General features: G+C 35.4%; 1 protein-coding gene across 1 annotated transcript; it reads right to left on the reverse strand.

Annotated features, from left to right (window-relative positions):
• Positions 1-3,287: 3,287 nt before the first annotated feature.
• LOC106310176 (125 kDa kinesin-related protein) lies at positions 3,288-9,062 on the reverse strand. Its single transcript, XM_013747401.1, has 23 exons — positions 8,879-9,062; positions 8,341-8,556; positions 8,144-8,273; positions 7,917-8,072; positions 7,347-7,823; positions 7,169-7,266; positions 6,923-7,079; positions 6,775-6,844; positions 6,585-6,661; positions 6,424-6,477; positions 6,260-6,340; positions 6,063-6,174; positions 5,896-5,982; positions 5,634-5,809; positions 5,401-5,562; positions 5,185-5,292; positions 4,943-5,101; positions 4,783-4,866; positions 4,490-4,695; positions 4,303-4,404; positions 4,107-4,216; positions 3,867-4,018; positions 3,288-3,754 (listed from the first exon to the last, which is right to left on the reverse strand). The coding sequence occupies exons 2-23, from the start codon at positions 8,529-8,531 to the stop codon at positions 3,515-3,517; spliced, it is 3,189 nt and encodes a 1,062-aa protein (XP_013602855.1). The 5' UTR covers positions 8,532-8,556; positions 8,879-9,062; the 3' UTR covers positions 3,288-3,514.
• Positions 9,063-13,867: the final 4,805 nt, after the last annotated feature.

Raw genomic sequence — 13,867 nt, forward strand, 5'->3', positions numbered from 1 at the left:
GATCTGGCTAATCTTCTTCATGCCTGAGTCAGTGTGGGCGGCTTGGTTCAAAGAAGTAATCCTCAAAGGCTCAGTATTACTTGACTACCAAGCCCTCGCAGAGTTTCTCTTGGCTAACAAACAAACTATTGAAGCTAAGAGATGTAGCTTACCCCTTAATTCACCTTCGTATACATAATGGAAAGGGCTGCAGGTTTTGGGTTGACAACTGGAGTCCCTATGGCAAGCTTGAGGACTACTTGGAGGGAGGGAGATCAAGCCTTGGTATCCCACAAAACACAACTCTAGCCTCGCTACATCACAATGGCTCATGGCGCCTTCCAGCGGCGAGAACAGAGCGCCAAGTTCAGGTTCTTTCTTTCATCACTACAATCATGTTCAGTGAAGAATCAGATTACTATAAATGGGAGATTAGGGGTAAGACTAGAAAGAAATATAGCACAGGAGAGGTCTACCAATACTTGAAAGGCATCGTTGAAGTTGTAACTTGGGCAAGAGCAATATGGATCTCAAGAGGCATACCACGGCAGAGCTTCCATGCGTGGCTGGTGGCTCTGAATAGGATTCCAACCCGAGATAGGCTAATTGGTTGGGGGCTGCAGTTTCCTCTAATCTGCCTCCTTTGCAACACCACTGACGAATCGAGAGATCATCTGTACTGGGTTGTAACTTCTCTTATCAACTATGGTCCCTCGTCGCCTCTAGATGCAGAATCAATCCACTCCGGAGCTGGGAGAGCTCTCTGAACCAGATGAAGACTCTACCTCTCTGAACCAGATGAAGACTCTACCTCCACCAAACAAAACTCAATCCTTAACCCTACTTGGATGGCAAGCCACGATCTATTGGATCTGGAACGAGCGAAACCAACACTTGCATGCAAACCGATTTCGATCGGTGGACTCCCTCTTCTCGAGCATTGATAACCGGGTGAGAAACAAAATACAGAGCTTCAGAGAATCCCATCCCACTCGATGCTCTGAGATGATGCAATTGTGGATCCGTTGACTTCAGCTTGGCTGCTTAGAACTAGGTCCTCGCTATCCAGATGGGGAACAAAGAAGAAAGACTCCTCGGTGAATCGATGCTCCATCTCTCTCAACTTCCCTTCCTCTAACCACTGACTAGTATGGACTTCTAACCGGGCCTCAGATGACTGGGTTTAATATGTTATAAACTATGAGTTCATTGGGCTATGCTCTTTCACTAGAGCCTTGGGCTTTTGTAAACATTTTGCTTTCTTTTGCATTTATATAAGCCAGTTACAAAAAAACTCACACAATGAAAATATACAATAATATAGTTATATACATCACACGTAAAACATATCCCAGCGCACGGACCAACCCTAGTATATATATATATATATATAATAACTAGGTGTTTTGCCCGCATATGCAGACATAGTGTTCTTACGAATATTAATTAGTTTATGTTTTATAATTCAAAAATCAGCATGATAAGTCATTATTTTTGTTATTAAAATTTTTAAATCAAACATTAAATTATTTATATATGATAAAGCTTTTCATTAAAATATATATTACACTCACATATAAGAAAGTATATTTTAGCAAAATAAATATATATATTTATACAAATATTTTCTTGATTAATATTTAATTATAAATTGTTTTATGAGAAAAAGACAAAAATAGCATGAAATCAAATTTTTGTTCCCAAACTAGTACTCAAGGTCAAAAGTCACAAAAATAGCACTTAATGTTTTATCAAAAGTCACAAACTTAGAGTTTAGAGTTAAAGGATGGGGTTTAGGGTTTAGGGTTTAGGGTTTAGGGTTTAGGGTTTAGGGTTTAGGGTTTAGGGTTTAGGGTTTAGGGTTTAGGGTTTAGGGTTTAGGGTTTAGGGTTTAGGGTTTAGGGTTTAGGGTTTAGGGTTTAGGGTTTAGGGTTTAGGGTTTAGAAATGAGGTTTTGGGGATAAGATTTCAAATTTTGAAAAATAAAAAAATTAAATTCTCAAAGGATAAACTTAGAAAAGTGTTATTTTGGTCATTTTAGTTTTGGAAGACTGTTTTTGTGATATAAACTTAGAAATGTGCTATTTTGGAGATTTGCCCTTGTTTTATATCTTAATTTTTTAACTTATATAGCAGAAAATATTATTTTAAGATATCAACACAATATATAAAAATTGTTTTATTGTTTTATTGTTTTATTTTATAAATCTAATAACATTAATATTAATTTCGTTGTAATTAAATAATAAATAATATATAAAATTCATCAAGAATAATATCCATATTATCTGTTCTAACTTTTAACTTGATAGTTTGAATGCGAAAAATTCATTGAGCACTTATTTTTTTCTGTTCAATTATTGTCTCGAGGAGTTATGATGACAAATGTAAAACCTAACGGATTTGGTTGTAATTATAATTGACACGACTCATAATCACTTGTACCACTTTGGTGATACAATTATTCATGTTTACTACAACAAAAAAAAACATTTTCAAAAAAACATTTTTCATTAAATAGTAAAATACTCTTATGCCATTGTTCTTTATATATATAATAAATAAATATTAAGAAAAAATAAAAATCTAAAAAAATAAAAATAATGTTTTTAATTTTTTTCGAATTATACTATTTCGAAATTCGAACCCTAAACCTTAAAACTCAACTCTAAACCCTAAACCATCAATATATATATATTATTTTGAAATATAAACCCTAAACCCTAAACCCTAAACTCTAAACTTAACTCTAAACCCTAAACCATCAACACTAAACCCTAAACTATCAACACTAAACCCTAAACCCTAAACCCTAAACCCTAAAAATTAAACCCTAAACCCTAACCTTCAATTCTAGACCCTAAACTTTTAAACCCTAAACTCTAAACCCTAAACCCTAAAACCTAAAATCCTAGAATTATGTTTTAGGGTTTAGATTTGAAGGTTTAGGGTTTTAGGGTTTAGGATTTACGTTTAGGGTTTAGAGTTGATGTTTTAGTGTTTAGATTTGAAAGTTTAGGGTTCGAATTTCAAAAAAATATAGGGTTTAGGGTTAATGTTTTAGGGTTTAAAGTTGATGTTTCGGGGGTTAGAGTTGATGTTCAGAATTTAGAATTGATATTTCATAGTTTAGAGTTAGATGTTTTAAGTTTAGATTAGTTAAACATAAGTCATTTTTTTTTGTCAAAGTTAAACAAATAGATATAATTATCTTTTACTTTTCGTTAAAAATGAATGTAAAAATAGTTAGTGTAAACATGAGAAGTGGTACTTTGAAAATTGTATTTTTTTGGCAATTTCCCATAATCTGATTCGGAAAATAATTTTGCTTTGGTTCCAGCTAATAAACAATAAAAAAAATAAACAAATAAAAATATAATGAAAAATGTAAGCTTTTATAAATTCCTCAAACCAAACCTCCATGAAGAAAATAAGTTACTTTTTTTACCTGTAATGCAACAATACTCTGTACAGTACGACGCCAAATAATAACCTTCTTCTCTTGGGCTTCTGTGAAACCAATCCTCTTGGCGTGTCAGTTTACAGCAGAGAGGGGAGATCTTGAGTCCGACACAGCTGCTTCGTAAAGAGAGGAAACACGTATAAGGTGATGTTGCTGCTGCTTTGCATCACCATTGGCCTGCTTAAACAGTTTCCCATCTTGAAACGCTCTCAGTAACTCCTCAGATGCTGAAGTTCTAAGTTCCTCAATGGACTCAATACTCAGTATCTCGATTGCTCTTTTCCTCGGCGTTGAACACGAAGGTTCATCTACCTGTTTGCACCGAAAAAGAACAATTATATTGTCACCAGACTGGTTAAAACCACCTACAATGTCCCTGATATGTTGCGGTTTGTTTTGTAAGGGTTGAAATCTTGAAACTTACTATGTATTCATCAAGAAGACATTTCCCTGCATTGTCTGTGATCTCTAAGATCTTGTGATTGTGATCACTCTTGAGCTCAATCAAGTCTTCGCAGCACGGGATGATCATGGAGTTGATCTTAGCGCATGCATCATTATCGAGTTTCAACGAATCTGACAGAAAAAGGGTAATCTTTCAGCAAAAAAAAATGAAGCATATTTGATCTATCTCTGTAAGTTCAAAGGAATTGGTAAAACTCACGATCAATGGAAGTAAGAAGGCTGGCATTAGCAGCATCAAAAACATCAAGAGAGGATGATACAGCGGACGAGAACTGAGAGCGTAGGTTCTCATTGGCGTCCATTCCTCCTCTTTTGAGATATATTGAAGTGATAAGTGACTTGAAACAGATCAGAAACGGTGAAAAAAAGATAAAAGAACTGGTTTCCATTCGTACCTAACGATTGAGTCAACAGAAGCTACATTGTTCCGTTCTAGACTGACCAGTGATTCTTGAGCTTTCCTCCATTGATGTGCACTCATCTCTGCCTTCTCCAAGCTACAATTATCCATTGATCATGCATGTCAAAGCTCAGTTCTTGGGACGATATTAAAGTTTGACCTTTTGAAATTTGTTTATATACCAATTCAAGAGAACTTCTTGCATCGACTTCTTCCCACTCTCAACTGCTGAAGTGTCCTGGTGATAGTTCGATTCTGTTTTCACCATGTGAAGGTTCCACTCGGCTTTAATGGAAGAAGATGAATCTTGCATCGTTGACATCTCATGCTGTAGGGTGGTTGTTCTGGTGGATGCGCTTTCGCGTAGATCTTGTACAGCCATTTGGACCTAAAAGAAAATATTAAAGAGTTTCCTCAAAGCCTCAAAGCCTCAAACCAAATGCTTTTTCTAAGAATTAAAATGCATGCGACTTACAAGGTTCTTCTTCCTAGAATTAGAATTCGCCAGAAGATCTGCTACTTTCTCTAGCAATTGCCTCTCTTCATTCTTAGCACATTCCTACAAGACAGAGAAAACATCATTAAAGCTTACACAAGAAATTTGCAGCTGCGAATGTGTCAAGAACCGGAATCACCTCAAACTTGTTTTCAAATTCACTCAATTTCCTGTGGTTAACTGCCTGTGCCTCTTCCACTATCCCGGTTAGTTTGGTAGCATGGGTGTCTAGAGTCTTGAAGAACTCCACTGTTACTTTCGAAACCGACCTTGCTGAATCCACGGCTTGTGAATGTGCCTGCACAATATCCAATGTTTCAACCACAATGTCTGATATTAATATTGTTTATCCTTTTAAAGGATCATTGAAGATTACTAAACCTTCCGTTGTTGCTGAGCAAATGCGATAAGCTTCTCTTCCTGTTTGTTAAGGCTACTTTGGAGATCTTGTAATAAGATGTCAGCCTCAGAAGCAAAACCCTTGAAAACCTACAAGCCACATCAATGGAAGGAGACTGACTCAGAACAGAGATACCAATGGTATGGTCAATGGTATGGTCAATGGTAGAGTTGGATAGTTAAAAGTTCTAAACTTACATTCTCAAGTTCATGTGAATGTTTGGAAACTTCTAAGTTCAGACCACCAAATGTTGTCCGAGAGTTTTCATCTAGCTTCACAGCTAGGTTATCAAGAGCTTCGATGCCAGAACCATACACTGACTTCAGTTTTGAAAGTCTCTCACGGAGTTCTTCAGTAGCCTTTACATGAAAAACCAAAGAATGAGGCAGATGATAGGTCAATGAAAACAAAGACACAAAAACAAACTCACCTCAGATTTTGTCAATACAAAGGACTCCATGTCTTCCTCCATGTGTTTTAACTGAACCTCTTGTTGAGTCACAGAAGAAGCCACAGTCTTATGCAATAGCTCAAGCTGTTCTGTGAGCTGTGACTGGAACTTTTGGATGAGACATATGTTTCCATCCTCGATTTTGTCCTTTCTTTCTGCATAACAAAATAACATTTTATGATCCAGTGAACATCTATCTATCAACAGAAGTTGAAATTTTTGGTCCATGAATCTTTTTTACCTATTTTGGAAAACAAGTTGGAAACATCTGATGCTGCGCTTTCTAGTTCCGTCCGCAGCTGAAAGGCTCGCTCCACAAGTGATTTTTCTTAAAAGTCAGAATAGAAAATGTTATCATCACAATTTCCAACAGCTTTTTTCATTTTCAGTGAGAAGGCAAAAAAGTACCTGACTTGAGGAGATTAGATATCACAAATTCCTTCTCTTTAATGGTTGCATTCGCCTGTCTGTATTTTTCTTCAAGATCAAACAATGAGTGCTCAGTTTCCTCGAGCTTTTTCTGATATTGGTCCAGAGATACAGTTAGCTTTTCATGCATCTCGATCAACATATATAGAAAATGTTTACGCGGAGTTATATTATACCTCAGTTTTGTCAAGTTTCTCACTCAACTCTGCAGTTAAAAGCTTCTGAGCATTGTATAGCTCTTGAAGATCAATTACTTGCTGCAGGACCAACATAAGTGTTATAGAAATATCATGTAAGGTACTAACGGGGGATATGAAACCAAATGATGCGGATTTCATACCTTGTCCTTTGATTCTGATTGTAGTTCTAATCTTTCTATCTTTTCAGCCATTGCCTGTGATTAAAGCAAAATGAATAGAGTTACTTTTCACGCTCAGGATTCGAAACGAGGAAGATTTTAGATAACAAACATTCAGTTCAGAGAAAACAAAAAAAAAAAACCTTTTTCTCAGCCTCTTCTTGAAGATAACGGTCTTTTGGAATATAAATCCCGTTTTTCTCTCTCGCAGCATATACCTCTAAGAAAATATATATGAAACGTATTCTCAGCAGATGCAAAATTAAATGCGAATGAATGTGTTATAACACAAAGTAAGGAATGACTTTAAAACCAATACTCAGTAACTCATACCTTGCTTCAGTCTGTCAATCTCAGAGTACAGATCTTTCATGACCGCAGATTTCATCATCTTCTGGTTGATCTGGAATCAGGAGGAAACTGTTAGAGCCATATTTTTAGGCATAAGATAATATTGCGGAAGAATGTCGTTAAACCTCACCTCTGGTTTGTTCTTGATATTCTTGGCGCGATGTGCATAATCCAAAGTGCTTAGAGTCTCTTCTAAACAGTGAATGGAAGGTGAAATTGTGGCGATTACACATGTTTTAGTCTTCCCTCCCAATGAATCCCTCAAGAGCCTTGTCAATTTGCTATCTCTGAACAAAATTCAAAAGCAAAATAGCTGATGTCAAACCTGATTTGAAGACACCAAGGAGACTCCAAACTACCAACGGATGACTTGTACCTGTAAGGAATATGACCAGAGTGCTCAACAAGCGCGTTAATGACACGGCCAAGAGTAAGTAAACTCTTGTTGATCTCTCCAGCTTCCCTGGCTCGTCCCTGCAACAACCGTTACCAAATTACTCACCACTAGCTTCTAAGACAGCATTGGCATCACAGATATGATTACAATAAGATACCTCTCGTGCACCAGAACGTGAGATGTTCTCGGAACCAGCAAGGTCAACAAGATTTAGTTTCCCACATTTGATCATCTCTTCCCCCTCCGGAGTATTTTCCTTGATGTGAATGGTGATAGAAAATATGGAATGAGAGCGACTACTTTGCTTGTTCAAAAGAGTTTCAGCTGTACGCCTTTTTGCGGAACCTTTCTCCAAGATCTTGTATATCTCATTCGCTGTGCTCACTATCTCTTCTTCCAAGCCACGAACAAAGACACTCCCTTTCCCGTCTTCCATAAGAGCAATCGATTTCTTAGACTTGTCATCAACAAACTTAGTAGTCTCCTCTGGTGCTAAAAGATCTGAAATTTCCTCGTTATATAGTTCTAGGAAGGTGACTTTCATGCTATACTCAGCTCCCTGCGCTTCTAATATGTCGAAAATCTGCTTAACAGCTCTCGGAATAACACCAGCGTCACTCGGGAACTCACCGTTCTACATACAAAAACCGTGTAACTAAGTATCAAAAACCATAGCTATTGTTACTTGTATATGAATAGCAAAACTTGAATTTAAACAAGAAGCAACCTTTTTCCTTGCACCTCCTTCCATGGTATACGTCTTTCCAGTACCGGTCTGACCATATGCAAAGATGGTACAGTTGTAACCCTCAAGTACTTCAAACACAATTGGACAAATGGCTTGGTCATATAAGTCCTTCTGTTGAGATGCTGGACCAAAGACCTGAGGAGTAAAGAGAGCAAATGAGACAAACACAGAATCAAGAAACATGATTCTAAGAAGTCTGCTGCAACCTTGTCGAAAGCAAAATGTCTATCAATGTGCTTTCCAGCAATACTCTGAGTAGCAGCAACTTCTCTACGGTGCTCGTTACATGAAATCACCACGGGTGTATGTAGTCTGGCCTCGTCCTCGCTCAATGGCCTATAAGAAACCGGTGAGAGAGAGAGAGATCAAATAAAAAAAAAAAACAAACTCAGAGCAAGCTTACCTGCAACGCAGTATGACCTGCACATTCACACCCTTTTCTTTATCGTTTCTATTGGTTGAATTTGAGTCAGAAGATCTCGATTCTCTGGCCAATTTATCACTTGATCGTGGCGTCTGAGCTGGAGAGAGAGATACACCACCACCGCCTCTTCTTTGCTGCATCGAGTCCGTTCTGCTAAAATTGTCTACCATTTAGGTACACTTTCAAATCCTCCCCCTGCACAAACAAATCCATCGCATTTGAGTATGGATCCGAGGAAACCAATCAAGCGTGATATTTGCGAGCTAAAGCTACAAATTTTCAAAACTAGAAAGTTCGCGGTTTGACCCTAATTTAGCAACTTATTCAAATCCAACGTCCATGAATCATCTATCTATAGTAAATGTATTGCTGAATCCAAAGCTATCTATAGATCTTCGTCTCATTCGGATCAAACGATCGAGTTACAAAACGAAGAAACTTAGAGTAAGAGCTAGTACTATTCCGGGAAGTTAAACGCGATAGGGGTAGAAACGGGGTGTTAGATTTGACGACTTACAGAGAAGGAAAAGGCTCAACAATGGCGGAATTGGGGAGAGAGAGAGAGACAGAGTGTGTGCTCAAGTGCATTTATTGTTCCTTCTTCTCAAAGCAGAGATGAGAGATGAAGTAAAAGAAAGGATATCATTTCCGTTTTAACGACGTCAGTGACACGGTTTAAGCAACCCAAGATTTCAGTTCCGGTTTCACGAATTAATATTTTCATCATCCATATTTTTCAGTTTTTGTATAGATAAAATATACATTCAAATATTTTTTTACTAATTTGATTAGTTACTTTTTATGAAAGCGTATAGCTGAGACAGAATTGTGTAAATAATCTGTCTTCGTTCAAAATGGTTCTCGGTTAAGTGGTTTATTTTCATCATCACTTTTTCTTTTTATGAACGGCGTCAAATAAATCGTTTACTTGAATTACGCGTAAATCACTGAGCCACTGTTTTCATTCCCTCCGTTTCCATAAGCGTCATTTTAGAAAAATTTTTTGTCACAAAATAAGTGTCGTTTTCGATTTTCAATGTAAAATTTATTAATTTTATGCAAAATTTATTTTTTTATTTGTTGAAATATTGTTAGGTGTATAGGTAATAGTGTTTTTTAATAGAAAATTTATAAAATTAATTGTTTACTTAATCCGTGTGCTGAAACCTGAAACCTGAAACCTAAAACCTAAAACAGATGGAGTACTAAACTAATACTATGAGAGTTTGCTTTTTCTACAAAATATATTTAGATTAGAAGACAATTCTTCTCTTTTTTTTTTCCTTTCAAAATGTCAGATTAGAAGACAATTTTGTCTTCCCGTTCTGAGGGGAAAAGTTGGAGCCTTTTTAGATTTTATCAACTCAATTTTAAATTAGCTCTGGTCCATTAACTTAAATTTAAATTTTCAAATTTGAAATTTGAGATATTAGTTGTAACTAACAGGCTGTTTTTCCTAATTCTCAACTTAATTTCTTTCTATACATACACATAATGCGAACCATATATATTTATAGATTATGGATTAAACCTTAATATATATATAAGGGATTATTGGTTGAGGTTTATCTCTTTACTTTAGCTTTATTTACTTTTAAATCATTAAACTTTATCAATCATGTTGTAGCTTTATCTTTAATAGTTAAAACCTAAATCAAGTTTCTATAAATTTTTACCAATTATGCTTTATATTTATTTTTAAAGTTACACCAAAAAAAACTAAAGCAAAATTTTTTAATGTATTTTAGGTAAAAACCTAAAACCCTCTTTTATAGGCTGTAGAATCTGTGAAATAAAAAAATTATCTATAATATCAAATAAATTAGATAATCATAATAAAAAACATCTATAAATATTTAATTCAATTTTGGGTGTTGTAAAAATTATTGAAATATTTTAAATAAAATATATATTATTTACATATCACATTTTAAATAAAAATAAAGTTTGAGAATTTATAAAAAATATTAGTATAAATTATTTAATTGATAAAAAAATAATTATTTTATATATACATCACAGATTTCACATATTTTATTTTAAAATATTTACAGCCTATAATTTTCAGGTACAACAAATTTAACTATAGTAAAAGTCTCTGCAAAAAAATCTACAGTAACAACTTTACAGGTACAACCAATTTACCTACATCTAAACTTTTACAGCTAAATTTTTAGAACCACAATTGAACCAATAGAACAGTTGTGTAAATCTCAGAAAGGTCAAATGTGGTCATTTAATGAAATATGACACCGTGGACATATCTACATTTCATAGCAAACAAATGTGATTTTCAACTATTCTATCACATCTCCAAAACATTAAAATTAAGATTTACTAACTCTTCAAATTCAATAAACCAATTATGTAAAACCAATTGTCAATGTTAGACCACAATTAATGTCCTTGGAATTTGTAGGGGAAAATGGTTATAGTTTATTAGCCAACAAATCATTGTAAGTATGTACATACAGGTTTGGCAAATATGTATATATATATATATATATATGTTTGGCAATATGTGATTCTATATGAGCTCTATGTGTTTTTTTTATCAAAGAGCTCTATGTGTATATTTAGGAGTGAATAAAGAAGAAACAAAGGGTGCACAAAAAAATAAAATTAAAGAAGAAACAAAGAAGCTCGAGGGAAAAGGAGAAGGAAAGTGGGGTTAAGGAGCATGTGATATGATCCCTCAACATGTGGTCTTCTTTTTCAACCCTTTTGCTTTCTTTCTCTTCTCTCATTATCAACACACACTCATATGTATATAGTTATATCGATCAGTGTTAAACTCAATCTGGCACTCATATCTACGCAGCATCTTTTGGTACCAAAGACGTGTGGGGATACTTCATGATGGGGGGGGGGGGGGAGGGGAAATAGGGTATGGAGCTAAATATAGGAAACATGGTGGATAGGGAGTACAAATACTCTAGTTCTTACATGTTGGAAAAGGTTAGAGATATTATTCAATCAGTAATATATAACTGAAATAGTTTTATAATCAACATAACTTATCTAAAAAATTCACCATTATATAGAAGAAGAAAAAATTAAGTGCAGATATTACATGTAACTCAAAACGAATTTTATTTTCTATATTTTTATGTTCTTGTTTTTGAAATAAAACCTATAAAAATTATTTAACTGGCTTTATAGGAAACATGGTGGATAGGGAGTACAAATACTCTAGTTCTTACATGTTGGAAAAGGTTAGAGATATTATTCAATCAGTAATATATAACTGAAATAGTTTTATAATCAACATAACTTATCTAAAAAATTCACCATTATATAGAAGAAGAAAAAATTAAGTGCAGATATTACATGTAACTCAAAACGAATTTTATTTTCTATATTTTTATGTTCTTGTTTTTGAAATAAAACCTATAAAAATTATTTAACTGGCTTTTTACATACATATTACTATTATATCCTTAATATTATTTTATCTCTGTAAATGTAAGTTTCTGTATTCGCGAAGCAGTTGTTAAGTATTCTAAATGGAGCTCAAACTAAACAAGAAGCGCTTAAGGATTTTCCAAATTTTAGCAAGAAAAAAAACATTAAGGATTTTAGGCGTACATTACGTGTATGTATATTAAATTAATATTTAATACATTTTGCTTGCAGTACACACTACCAAAAGTAACTGCACCTGCTTGTGTCTTACTTCAACTGTTATTTCACTCTTTTGGAAATATACTCCCCCTGATTATTTCAGTACAAAACACCAGAAAAGGGAAAGTTATCACATGCATTGTTCTGGAGGTTTTGATTCCTTCCCCTCAACGGCCCTCACCTTCACCTCACATTGTATTTCCAATACCTATTACGCTTTTTATTTGCTTATTTTGATCGAAAAATTAAGATTACTCATAATTAAGAAAAGGCAAACGATATTGTTTTTTTTTTGTTTTAAGTTAATCATAGTTTGAGTGTAAAATTACAATACAAGAAAATACCCAAATGGATTTACAAAGGTAATGAAACAGTATATATGTGTTCGTCTTCGTCGTCGCATATGAGCGATCAAAGCAAAATTGGTGACTACAGTTTTGTTGCAATTCGTGGCACATTATATTTCCTCAATCAAATGTATCATAGTTGCATCTGTAGGTAGGCCCGGGCCCTGTTGAATCTGAGTTTGGTTAGGTCGAATGAAATGAAACTAAACTCGATTTGTGGGTTCTTCAAAGACGTTTTATTGAACGGTATGAGATAACGAACGTGATTACAAGGAGTTTTAAGGAAAAGAAACAAGGTCGGAGCTTTTGAAAGCACCGACGAGAATACAACGAGGTTCGATCGGTTGTTAAACCATAAACCTTGCCGTCAGTATTTTAGTCTCTCTTTTCGGATCCCCTTCTCTTTCCCTTCTCTCGTCCTTTTATAGCCTCAGTTCGTTTATCCTTCGTTCGCCCTAAGTCTAGCTCGCCCTAGAGGCCCAGGCCCGATGTTGCGACCCAGGACGTGCTTGAACACTTTGGACGAGCTGGACGACGTAAAACTCACTTGGGCGAGTTGGTCGAGCTGAATCGGACTGACACTTACCTAGGCGAGCTGGTTCAGCTGAATCAAAGTGACACTTACCTAGCTGAGCCGGATGAGCTGAATACTCAAGTAAGCTGGACTGACACTATCATGTACGAGCTGAGCTGGACTAACACTCATCTGGACGAGCTGAACAAGTTGGTTCGATCTTCCGAGCTGGTTCGACCACCCGAGAAACAACAAATGGCCAACCTTCTTTCTGATGGAACAACGACCAATTCAATCATTCCAAAGGTTATTATTCATACTAAAGATGTCCAAGAAAGCATTGGGCCTGATGGTTTTCTGGAAGATTCAAAAACATGTCTTTTTGGGCTAAGTAGAGAAGCCAATAAAAAATTGGCTAAGAGAAAAAGATGGATTTCGACCAGGCCTTAAGGAGACATGTCTTGGCCCATTTCAGGAGTATATTCTTCACTTTACCAAGTCAAGGTCGTGAATATATCAAGAGACAGTCCAAGTTTCAGTCAAAGACTTTATTTAGTCAAGTCTTTGTTTCAATTTTCAATGTCTTGTTTTTAGCACATTCTTCTTTGAATTTGTACAACTTGTAAACCTATAAATAAGGCCTAAGAGCCACGAAATAAGCCAGACTATTTTGATTATAAACTTGTTTTCTTTGAGAGTGATTCTCCTTGTTCCTTTGGAACATTTCGATCTTTTAGTGTGAGGCTAAAGATCAAATCGGCATATCAGGAGTTATTCCGCAAACTCTTGTGTGACCATTCTATCACCAAAGAGTGTTGTGTAGTGTTTAAATAGTTCAGGTGCTGAGTTCTTACACTCTTCATTGGTTCTACACGAAGCAACATCCTAAGGTTCACTTATCTTCTGAAGAATCGTCGCTAGCATCAGGCACTAGGTTTAATATACCTCATGTTGGATCTACACGAGTCTAAAGAAGCTTAGGATTATCCCATTACAACCTTGGAGTGAAAGGTCTTGGACA

The sequence above is a fragment of the Brassica oleracea genome, chromosome C1 (genome assembly GCF_000695525.1).
Source record: "Brassica oleracea var. oleracea cultivar TO1000 chromosome C1, BOL, whole genome shotgun sequence".
NCBI classification, from domain to species: Eukaryota; Viridiplantae; Streptophyta; class Magnoliopsida; order Brassicales; family Brassicaceae; genus Brassica; species Brassica oleracea.

Bases quoted from the DNA above. Each gene is read 5' to 3' on its own strand.
- LOC106310176 (XM_013747401.1), bottom strand. From the start codon at position 8,531: ATGGTAGACAATTTTAGCAGAACGGACTCGATGCAGCAAAGAAGAGGC. The intron at 6,341-6,423 runs GTATGAAATCCG...TTGGTCCTGCAG, and splicing joins AATCAGAATCAAAGGACAAG to CAAGTAATTGATCTTCAAGA. The intron at 5,810-5,895 runs GTAAAAAAGATT...TTTGTTATGCAG, and splicing joins CAACTTGTTTTCCAAAATAG to AAAGAAAGGACAAAATCGAG.